Here is a 12,005-nt window from a genome sequence, read left to right on the forward strand (position 1 = left end):
TGTTCAAAATGGTAGCAAGTTAGCATTTGATGGACTCTCCTTCGAAATAATAGTCGACCACAGAGCAAGATGTGAAAACCTAAACTTGATCAGGATTAGCTTTCTCTCTAACCAGGTTGCTAACATGGTATGTTAGCATAGCAACTGTTGCCATGTTGGAGTTGTTTTGATTCAGATTACAAATACTCTAATACCCCAAACACAGGGTTTAATATTTTATCGACTCACGTTGCTAGATCGTTGTATGCTAGCATGCAACCTATCTCAGTAGGCACATTAACGCTCGCTCATAAGGTGTTGTTAGAATACTAGCTGGTTAGAAAAGGAGGCCACTTTCTAACTTTTTCATACCCAGCTTGACTTCGGCGTTCTCCGTCAGCAGCACGTTTTGCCCCTTGATGTCGCGATGGATGACGTGATGGGCGTGAAGGTGAGCTAAGCCCTGGAAAAGGACAAAAAAATAATTAAAAAGGAGTCAAACGTGAGCCAAAATGAAGTTATGAAAAGGACAGGAGAGGTTTCCTGACCCTGAGAATCTCTCTGGAAATGTAAGCGATCCAGTCCTCCTTCAGCGTATTGCCTTTGGTGTTCTTCACTAGGTCAGTGATGGACCCGGCCCCGCAGAACTCCATCACCAACTGGAAGAGGCAAGACTCGTGAGATGGAGGACACCATGAATGCCAGGGGACGGCGCCAAAGCCTGGGCCAATTTGGCGGAATCTCTCGGCTCTGACATGCCACGACCAGTTGCGCGAGGGTGCTCAAAGAATAACACGTGCATTGACAGTTCACTGGGAGCCTCGTAAACGAGGTCGTCACTACGACAGCTGGAGAAAGGCAACAAAACATGAGACTACATTTCAATGTGAGAGTGACACCGCTCCAGGAACTTGGAAAACAACGTAGTCAGAGTCTATAAATAAAAATGAAAATATATATGTATTTGTTGATATTATTCTTCTTATCATTAGAAATGTACCCATAGCTGGTCATCGTGTCCCGGCGGACTTTTCTTGATGAAGGCACCATAGTAGGTGGCGATGTTACGGTGGTGCGAGTACTTCTTCAGCATGTTGATCTCCAGTTTGATCTCTTCCTCTTCATCCTGTGTTTATGGAAAATGCTGGCTTCAAACTTTACTGAGTCACACTGCAAATATACAGACAGGTGGCAAAAGCCAAAAAGGGCTCACTGTTTTATCCCTTTCATTCATTTAATTAGGTGTTCTTGTTCATGTTACTTAAAAGCTAAAAGATAGATGCCAAATTAAAATATAAAACGTACATTTAATCTGAACTCAGAGCAAAAGAAAATACAGCGTAAAAAGACAAAACAAATTAGCAAAGGACAAAAAAAGCCAAATAAATAGACAAAAACATGAACTATTCATTTAAATATATATATATTACCCCCCCCCCAAAAAAAACCCTCAATGTTTATTTTCTAATCTGTGCAGACTCATTCATCAGCAGAGCTCATCGACGTTGCCAACTAGTGACCTGGCATGTAGTCTGTACTCTGTCATTTAATTTTTTTTTTTTTTTGGGGTGGGGGGGTCTATTTCTATCCCGTCTGTTGTCATGTGAACGAATAAAGTGCATGTTTTGGTGTGTGGGTAAAAGCCACAGCGTTCCCCATTCTGGCTAAGCCATTCATTCGCATCCTAGGAGTCCTTGACGCTCGACATTCGAGGTTGTATTTATTTATTTGGGGGGCGGGGGGGATGTTTTAACCTCAGTCAGCCTCCACTTTTGCGGTGTCAAGACAGCACGTGATTTGGCTCGTTAAATAACAGGCGAACATCCAAGGACACCAGACACATTCAAGTCAAGCCATGATGATGTCATTGAGTCCATGTGGTGACTCACACATGCGCGCATGCACGCAGCACACGCACACAAACTCACTCATGCCATTGTGGTCCCCGTTTGGTTCCCTTTGACTTGAGCACTCTGCTTTGCAACAGCCCAGCGGTCAGGTATGTTTTTTTTGTGGACCTTACAAATCCCCCAGCATACTCGTTTTTCGAGCCCTAGCTTGGTCAATTTTACTGCCTTGTGTCGTGAGCCATAATTTGAGTCCGACTCAAACAATTACAGTTGTCCCTCACGATGTCGCGGTTCACTTATCACGGATTTAATGCACCATAGATTTTTTTTAAATTATTATACAGTACAGTTATTCCACTGCACATCTCTGCCTGCCACTGCTAGTTAGAATGAAATGTAATCCATAACAGGTGGTATAGATAAGCGGAAGATGGAAACAGCTGCTGGTGCTCTTTCAATCGCTTTAGTCAAAAAGCTGTAACAAAATACAGTAATCAATAGCACATTCTTAGCACACCTGCTGGTAGCCTTAACTGCCACCGTCACTCACTGTACACCGCGGTGGCTAATGCTATACCAATAGTATGTTCTTGTACGTGAACATCCATGTCACTCAACCGGACAGATGCACTTTTTAAAGCCATGTACGCATTCCCAGTCATAGTTACTATAATGTCGCATATGTGGATGGCAACTCCAAGTGGATTGAAATGATACCTGAATGTCACGTTTGGTAGTGATCAAGTGTACATATGGGAAAAAAAATACAAATAATGCCATAGATTATGCATCCTGATTTGTGGATTTATTGAAATAAATATGTGAAACCAGCTACTGTCAGAAAGTTAGTGTGTCTACAAATGGTTCAATAAATAAGAGTAGACTCTCTACCGAAGCAGTGAACTAGCATGCCTAATATAAAAATAAATTTAGAGACATAATTGCAAACCGGTGAAACTGTGGAATCACTATATTTTTGTTTATGGTTATCATACAGTCAGATTCTGATACCTGCCGTGGTGACGGTATCAAAAGTGTCCCATTGGTAGAAACCTGGGTGTACCTTTCAATTTTTTATTTATTTATTTATTTTTTGGGTGGGGAAGGGGGGCATCCATTGCACAAAATGTAATTTTTTGGGACCTTGTGAAGCAAACAAAGAGTTGACGGGAACGTCTCCTATGATTCTGCTACGCTTTGCGTCAACTTTTCCAAGAAAGTAAGAAAGTTGACAAGATAAGCGCTACTTTCTTGATGTTGTTTTTTAGTCCTTGTGACAACTAAAACAAAACGCGCCACAGCTGGAAACTGCATACAACCAGAAGTGTGTCTCATTCTGTGTGTGTGAGTCTTCCCGTCCCGTTATAGAAGAGGAAGTGGAATGTGGGTCAGAGCGCATGCCGATGTGCTCAAAACACACAGAGCAAAAAGAAACTCAGTCAACTTCAAAAGACAAACAGAACCGTGTGTTCCACCGGGCGCCTTTCATTTGTTCCCATTTCCAACGTTCAACATTTGAGCATAACATCACCGTCCTTCTCTTTGGAACGACCTCCCAGCTGACGTTCGGCAAGCCCCCTCGCTGCCCATCTTCAAAACTCGTCTTAAAACTCATTTTTTATTCTTTGGCTTTTGACTCAGCCTGAGACTTGCTTTTTAGTGTTACTGTTTTTGTCCTTTCTACGGTCTCTGTTATTAATTTATTGTTTTATTGTTTGCTGTTGTATGAATTATTTTTTGCTTCATGACAGCACTTTGGATGTTGTTTCAAAGTGCTCTATAAGTTGAATTAAGATAACTTGTGTTTGGTTAAAATACAACTGAAATGCTGGTCGATCATTTTAAAGCTGCTAAATCGACAAAGACTGTCCAACTCACCTCTGTGACGTCCATGACCTTAATGGCCGCCAACTGTCCCGTCTTGACATGTCGACCCTGCAGACGACAATCACAAAAAAGTGTTCAGAGCAAAAAAAACAAACAAACAGAACAATCAAGCTTAACATCACACAACAAACATTTTGGCTTTCGGTTTGTTTTTGCATATTACAGCGATTGTATGAATGAATCAAGTGTTAAAACGCTAACAGCTGGTATGCTATGGAGCAAAATGGCAACCAAAATTCTGAGAGCATAAAGACACAGCAGTAAGGATTGTATGACACACTTTGTAGTGGAGTACTATTTCCAATGAGAATTGCTACAATGCTAACATGCTAACAGTTGGTCCGCTCACATACAGCAAGACAGGACCCTGGATGCAGATTTTAAAATCCTACCCTAAAGTCGCAAGGTCGCAGCAAATACAATTTTAGCAATGTGAATTGTTTAGACGCTTACAGTAGGTATCCTTATATCTAGAAAGATGGGCAACCTGAGTGCAACTAGTGCGAGGGCAGATCAGGAAGGATCATTACATTGAGATCACAAGACGAGGGAGATTGTTTCTTGTCGGGAATCACAAGACAGCAAAGCAGATGCGCAACGAGTGGTTTGACAAGAGCATAGTTAGCATAGCGCAGAAAAACGCCAAAGAGAAGCAGGCTGAAGAAGCGTTTAAGCTTTGCCAGCCCTATAAATGCAACGACAAACAGAGCAGAAATAACAAACGGGTCAAAATAAGTCGGTGTAGCAAGCCCTGCTAAGTCATCACTTTACAATGCCACCCCCCAACACACGCACGCACGCACTCTATGGCCAATTCGGGCTAAAGGTATAGCCAAAATAAACACAGTGACGACAATCCTAACTCCTGCCATAGAAAAAAGAAAAACGTTACTTGTTTGGGTTGTTTGAAATGAACGTTCGCTCATGTGGGAACGAGTGGCGCGTCGCCACGTGGTGACTTCACAGGCTGTAACAATTATAAAACACTCAAGACTCTTGAGGCATGACATCAGCCCTTGTCTCTGTTCTGTGGAATCAAGGACGTTTGGACAGTGGACGGATACTAAATATTCAGCAAAAGCCGACAATAGGGGGGACTGTTTCCCGGGCATTGCCCGGCGGGTCGTGAGAATAATGCTAAAATGGACGTTAGGACTGACGCTTGGACAGAGGAAAGAACGGATGCTGGGACAGACACTTGGATGAGTGGACGGTTGAATGCTAGGATAGATTTTATAACGGATGTGAGGACGGATGCATGGACGGGCTTTGAACAAATGGAAGGACGGATCGTCGGACAGATGTTAGGATGGATTTCACTCTGGACCCTTCGACAGCAGTCGCTAAAGCTGAAGCTAAAACTGATGCAAGGATGGACACTCGGACAGACACAAGCACTGACATGAGGATGGACGCTAGGACAGAATGTTGGACAGATGCTAGAATGCCAACAGTTGATATGCTAACATGTATGGGAAACATAAAAAAGACATTCAATCCTGCTCTGTGTTTCAAATGAGAACGACTAAAATGATACCGTGGCTGAGAAACCGATCAGTACAAAACTACACAACAAACAAGGGCGAAAACAAGAGCAAACTTGGAAGTTAATTCCAGTCAAAAAAAAAAAATAAAAGGATAGACTGAGCCTTTTGTGTGTAAACGTTGTCGCCAGGCGGAGAACAAAAAGCGCTCAGTCAGCAGCGTGGTGGCTTGAAAGGGTCACATGGGCAGCTGTCCATGAATTGATTTACTCACATTGCTTCACTAACTTCGCACAGGCTCATCCAACCACAACCCCTTCTAAACTTCACTTCCTAACCGCCACTTTCTCAACACTCTTAACGGCTAAACACTGACTGTGTTTGTTTCAAATAGAATTGACTGTGTTTCTTCATGTGTCAAGACAGTGCATGACATGCTGCTCATTGCTCAGCTATTGCTAAACACGTCACAAGGACAACTAGATAAAAGCGAGTGGGATGGTTTTATATCATATCCCATACAGGACGAGTAGTCATTAAACCAGGAAGTGGCAAGAAAACAAGTCAATAAAAGTGGACCTGGCTGATTTTTTTGTTAAACTGCAGCAGTGGCACTATTTCGTTGATGATGTTGTTGAAAGTGCATGATATGCTTCGTGATGCGATGCTATCGCTAAATGACATGTTTATGGGCCGAAATGAAGGTGACCATTTGTTAGTGTGTATGAACAAGAGTGTGTGTCCTAGATTTAAAGGCAGATAGGATGAAGTAGGGGGCTGGATGCCAACCCCCCCCCCAGTCCCCCCCTCGAAAGGAAATGCCGGGGCAGTGGTGTCATTTTATAAAACACACACATACATGCATGCACACACACTAATACACACACACACACACACACACAGGCATCTGAGAGTGTGCGACTGTGTGCGATTTCAGTGGGACAAGGCCTTCTTTATTGCGCCCCCTCTGGGCTTTGAATCATGGACAAGAGGCCAGGTGCAAGTGGCCAAGTAAAAAACGCACACATACACACGCCAAACACACACACACACTTGCAAATACAAATAAGCAAAAACAAAGCGTAAAACAAAAAGTAAAAGAACAATAAAACAGGGAATTTCGGCCAATCAATTGTCGAAATAAAAATATTCCTTTAAACCGCCCCAAGGGAGGGTTTAGCTGAGATAATAAAAATACAAGCCGCAACCACAATCGTTGATTTAGTCGGAACATAATAAGCGTAGTGAGTTGCTGATGGTGCGGAGGTATACTCGCCTGACTTGTGTGCGAGCAGCGTGGGATGGGACCCCGCTCAGTGACATTGTGGATGTAAGTTTGAATGGTTGTTTGTTTCTATATGTCAGGCCTTCCGCCCTAAGTCAGCTGTGATAGGCTCCAGCACCCCCCAGCAACCCTGTTCAGGATAAGCGGCGTTGAAAATGGATGGGTGGAGAATAAGAGTAAAAATGAAGGCCGCCCTAGAAGGCAATTTAGTGACATACAATAAAAATTCAAGAGCCCCGATGATAATTCGATTTAGTTGGTGGAATAATAAAAGTAAAAATGAAGCCTTTCCCTTCCAAAAGTGGTTTAGTAGGAATATTAAGAATTTATATCATCTGGTGGAATTAATTTAACAGGAATATAAAAGTGATTTAGTTGGCAGAATGATAAATGAAAGCCCGAATTTCAAAAAGCAATCTATTAGGCATAATAACAATAAGAGAAAGAATTAAAGCTCTCCACAAAAGCTCCCTACGAAGAAATAAACAAGCTCTTCTTTGGCTGAGGTAATGCAAGAGAAGATTTAGTGCGCGGGGTGGGTGACGAGTGTCATGGGATCCCATCGTAGTACGGCGGCGACATTCTGGGCGCGGGTGCAACTTTCCATAACGTAGCGACTTAGCGGGCTAATTTTAGCCTTTGAGTTCTTCTCTCCACCGGAAGCGTGTTATTCCCTGGCTGAGGCTCATTAGCGTTGATGGCGACTGACTAGGAGGTTGAGGAGATACGAATCAGGGATAGAATGCTATTAAATCCTGTTAGCTGGTCACAATCTGAGGCCCGGGATGAGGATGCATGTCGGTATAGAGGCTAATAGCAGCGAGCTAATTAAATGCAATACAAAGAGGGAAGTGAATGGAGATGCTATCGCTACTTCTCGGGGTTAGCAGTCATGAAAATTCAACTCCCAAAGCCTGTTTAACTCAGCAACGTGTAATTTGGTGGACATGTCAGAAGGATCTCTCTGCCTGACAAAAGGGACAGTAAACCCACATTTTAGGGTCATGTTGGTAATTTCTTGTGGTCGATCCTTTGGAAAATTCAGGCCCCAAAGTGACTTTGTCTTAGCAACATGAAATTTGGTAGCCATTTCTATCATGAGTAGACCCCCCAAAAAATTCTCAATAAGAAAAGGTGCAGGAAGTTTGCCAATTTGGTCATTTTAGGGTCTTGTTGGTAATTTCCTGCGGCACATAGAATTTGAGGAAAATTCAATCCTTGGAGTCTCAGAAAGCCACGCCAAAAAGGACATAGCAAGCCCCGGCGCTGTGCTTGGCCATTTTAGGACCATTTTGGAAATTTTCAGGGTCTGAAGAATTTTTTTGTAAATTCAGCCCCCAGGCCAATTGACAGCTGGATATTGCCACTGCTCTCCTCCACATGGGGGCTTGTGTAGGTTAATATCTTTAAGTGTAGTTTTGGGGATTTGCCCCCTCCCCAGTCTAAGAAAACACCCCCCGACGTAGCAGAAAGAAGCGAGCAACATGCGACTAATCCGCGGACGGCAGAAGCTGCTTAAATTCAACAGTGCCAATCTCAATTAGAAAGGGGAGGTGCCGAGCAAGTCTAGCCGGCAAACTCAATTAGCATCTGTGAATGAAATGCACGAGGTGTTGCCCAAGTTGCCACTCCAACCTACTGAGCAGAAATTATGGCACAACCGATCTAATGATGTTCCTCATGCCAAAATACATGACCAAGTCCATTAACGATGCTAACATTCATTGAAAATTCATTGAAGATTAAACTGTCTTGGATGTTTACAGAAACACAGGTTGATAGCTCTCAATTAAATCTCATGTTTTTCTATAGGGCGCTAATGCTAACGGATTTCACTCAGCATTATCAGCATGTGTGCCCGTGCAGTCGGCCATGTCATCATGTCTGGTTTGGACGGCACGTGTGAGCAGTGGAGCGTGTCGATGCGTCCGCGTGGTCAAGCGCGTCTGCGTCGTGTCAGGGAGGCTGCTGGCCTACTTTTGGCAGCTGTATTTTTACAAGTAAGACTCTGCCTGGAATAAGGAGCCATATAACTTTTTGGATGAAACATTTGCGATGTCTGTTGACATCAAATAAATGTATAGGCTGGTGGGGGCTTTTCTTTTTTAGAACTATCAAAGACAATTCATTGAAATTCATGTCTGACAATAGGGATTCATTCATGAACTTTTGTCTTCAATTGACCTAAGGTAGGTGTTTCTGCAAACATCAATTAACATATCTTATGCAAACAGTTCACGCAAACATCAAAGACGATTCATAGTCATCAACAAAGCTAATGCCGTTTGTTTTCTAAACAGACAATTCAGGTTTGAACTTACCTTTGTAAACTTCAAAGGCAATTTATCATCTTCAATTAACCTCATTTAGACGCTCACTCAAACAGAATTTTAGTGAGCTAGCATCGCAGTTTTGTAAACAGACTTTTAGACTTAAATTTGCCTTTTGTGATTTTGTAAACATCAAAGACATTACAATCTTGACTGAAGTTTGTTGTTAACATCAAAGACAATTCTCTCTCCAATAACCCTGACGTTACATACACAAAGACAATTGAGTCTAAGTGAAGCTAGCGTCATGGCTTTGTCAACATCAAAGAAAATTGAGTCTTCAATGAAACTCAATTCAAAACACTTACGTCATGGTTCAAAGGGCCCGGTCGGCCAAGGTGTTTGTCTCTCTGCACTTGAATGTCGGCTGTAAATATCAACGACGGCAACTTTGTGGTCGGTGGTGTTGCTACGGTAACGCTTTGTTTCACACGGGTGGACTTTTGGCTTTGAATTACCCAAAAAAAAGACTAGAAATGGACATGGCTAATGTCATGACAACGGCAGTGATGACATCATTGACTCCAGAAACAGGATTTTTCTCCTTTTGAGTCTTGTGCTGCACTGAAGTAGCTTAATCGTCTCTTTATGCACATTAAATTCACTGAAAACCCCCTTTAATATGTACAAAAATGCATCCCTTAAATTTATTAAAGTAGCTTCATTATCTTTAGGAACATATGCAAGGTCTTCAATAATTTTGTGATTTAAAAATGAACATAAAGTTTATTGAAGGCTCACAGTATTTGACATTTTCCCCCCCAAATATATGCTAATTTTATTCGGGACTAGTTTTCTTTGATGCTGACAAAAACATACTTCGGGTTCATTGGCCACTCCAAAACATCAATGATGATATTCAAGACCGTCTTTGTCTTTCGCTAAACATTTTGTTGGAGTCGATCCTCTATGAAAGATTTTGGATGGGAAAGCAGCTGGGAGACAGATGCCAACACACACAAAACGCACACGCACAGGAAGTCAGCGGTCCACGTCCATGGTTTACATTGAGGCTAAATGCATCCTATGTATTCACTCAGCATGGCGGGCGGGGCCAGAGGCAGACCTCCCGGAACCTTACACGCGAGCACTTTCATCGCATTCCTTCAAAAACGCCCGCAGGGGTAATAAGGGGGTTGGGGGGGGGGGGTAAATACAGGGTCAAGTGATGGCAAGGAGGAAGGGTGTGGCACATTTAATTAGCTCGCAACATTGTGTCAGTCATTTTCTTCCGGCCTCGGAGGCAATGAAGGCGTGTGCATTTGAAGGCGGCCCCGCCCCTCCCACAACATACTGACCCACAATTCCGCTGTGCCGCCGCATGCTAAAAATAGACAGGATTTAACCTACAGCGAGGGGAGGGGATGGGCTGGCTACGAGGCTAAATTATGAAAGCATGAAAGCAAACATGAGCATGCAAGTCGGTGGGGATTCTTTACCGCCACAATAAAGTTAAGAAATAAGACTAATTTACGCTTCAAATCCACAAAAATAGCAATTTTCTGCCTTTTGGAGGTACATTAGTATGTAAATTTGGCAACACCTGTGTGTGAAAACATTTTGCGACATGGAAATATTTGTCCAGTTTTATATACCGTATAGTGCATCGCTGGGTTCTGTACAAATGGCCCCTGTGTATTTACTACAGATAAATGACGGACCTTCGCTTAAAGCAACAATATTGTGGTGTCTCCATGTGAAAGGTGCAGTGGCACACATCATAACATCACAATTTGTTCAATTTATTGTGGGACGCTGCGTTGCCAGGCGAACACACACAATATCCTGCCTCTGCTGGCTTCAGTATGAAAGATGCGGACAGATGTTCAACAGTTTTGTGGTATTTACACGTGAAAGGAGCTATTGCCACACTCAAATATAAATGTAAAGAATAAATAATAAGGCAGCATCTGTGTGAAAGGGGATCTTATCCCACTTGAATATAAAGTTAAAAAAAAAAAAAAAGAATGGAATGGTGCGGCGAAACTTCCAGCACCTCCATGTAAAAGAAACAGATATCACACTTGGGTATGGAGTAAAGAATAAAAATAAACGACATCAGCAATTCTGTGGAATCTCTGCATTGCACATATCACACTTGAATATAGAGTTAAGAATAAAAATGAATAGGGCAGCATCTCTGTGCAAAAGGGGCTCCTATAACACTTGAATATAAAGCAAAAGTAAAAAAATGAATGCCATCCACATTTTGCATGAAAGGGTCTTGGATCACATATATAAAGGGGAAAAAAGTGATTATGCAGTAATTTTGCATTATCTCTGTGTGAAAGAGGCTAATAACACACTTCAAAGTCAACTGGAGAATACAAATGAATGATGCTGCAATTTTGTGGTATTGCTGTGGAGCAGGGAGATGCGTCGCCATGGCAACCGAATGACTCCCGCCTGAAGTTTCTCTAGCATGACAGCACAGATCTGGCAGGAAGCCGGTTAGAGTCTGCCCGGTGACAGGAGGAAGACTCGCACTCCAATGGGAGGCCTGCATCCCGGTCAGTTGCTCCGGGGGGCTGAGTGCCGGGGGCCAATACCATGGCAGGAGGGATGGTCATGTGACCAGCCAGGACCAGCCCAGTCGAGGAGGATCAAAACAAACGCTAACAATAATGAGGCCCCAGGTTACACAACCCACACGAGCTCCATGGCTGTAAAGTGGGACTCGGTGTTGCCATGGCAACCAGGGGAAAAAAATGTGTATACGTTAGAAGTTATGTGGAGCTGTTTGCGCACCTAGCCTGACTAAAGTTAGCACTCAAGCTCGAGAATATAACCGTGAAAGTGCTCATGTTAATTCTATGATGTTCACACAATGGCTGCCCCGCTTTGCTAACAAATAGAAGAGTAGCCCATAGGAGTGTTAGCCTTGTTCGCTAACTAGAGTACACTTCGCCAAATATTCATCCCACAGCATACAATGTGATTTTGCTATTAGTGTGTTAGCGCACCAAGCCTTGGTAACGCTAAAACCAAAGCTATGCTAACTGGAAAAGGACCCTACAAAACATTCGGCTAACATACATGAATAGCCCGTTTTACTGAAGGCCAACAAACAACTACTAACTATCCTAAGCACGGGCATAATCAATATGTTGCTAGCATTAGCCTTGCTTTCAGGGACAATCCATGCTACAGTCCCCTGAATTGACAGGCGGCAGATGGTCACCTATAGAGT

General features: G+C 42.9%; 1 protein-coding gene across 11 annotated transcripts in view; it reads right to left on the bottom strand.

The window, feature by feature from the left end:
• Positions 1 to 12,005, bottom strand: part of LOC109522148 (mitogen-activated protein kinase kinase kinase kinase 4-like) — a 31,603-nt gene that overhangs the window by 16,210 nt on the left and 3,388 nt on the right. For all 11 annotated transcript variants that reach the window (XM_019880505.1, XM_019880460.1, XM_019880482.1 and 8 more), the window contains exons 3-6: positions 3,708 to 3,764; positions 980 to 1,105; positions 528 to 638; positions 352 to 442 (exon numbers count right to left, since the gene is read on the bottom strand). In XM_019880505.1, coding sequence (XP_019736064.1) covers positions 352 to 442; positions 528 to 638; positions 980 to 1,105; positions 3,708 to 3,764 — 385 coding nt within the window. The remainder of the gene's footprint in view (positions 1 to 351; positions 443 to 527; positions 639 to 979; positions 1,106 to 3,707; positions 3,765 to 12,005) is intronic.

This window comes from Hippocampus comes, unplaced genomic scaffold (genome assembly GCF_001891065.2).
Source record: "Hippocampus comes isolate QL1 unplaced genomic scaffold, H_comes_QL1_v1.1 scaffold214, whole genome shotgun sequence".
NCBI classification, from domain to species: domain Eukaryota; kingdom Metazoa; phylum Chordata; class Actinopteri; order Syngnathiformes; family Syngnathidae; genus Hippocampus; species Hippocampus comes.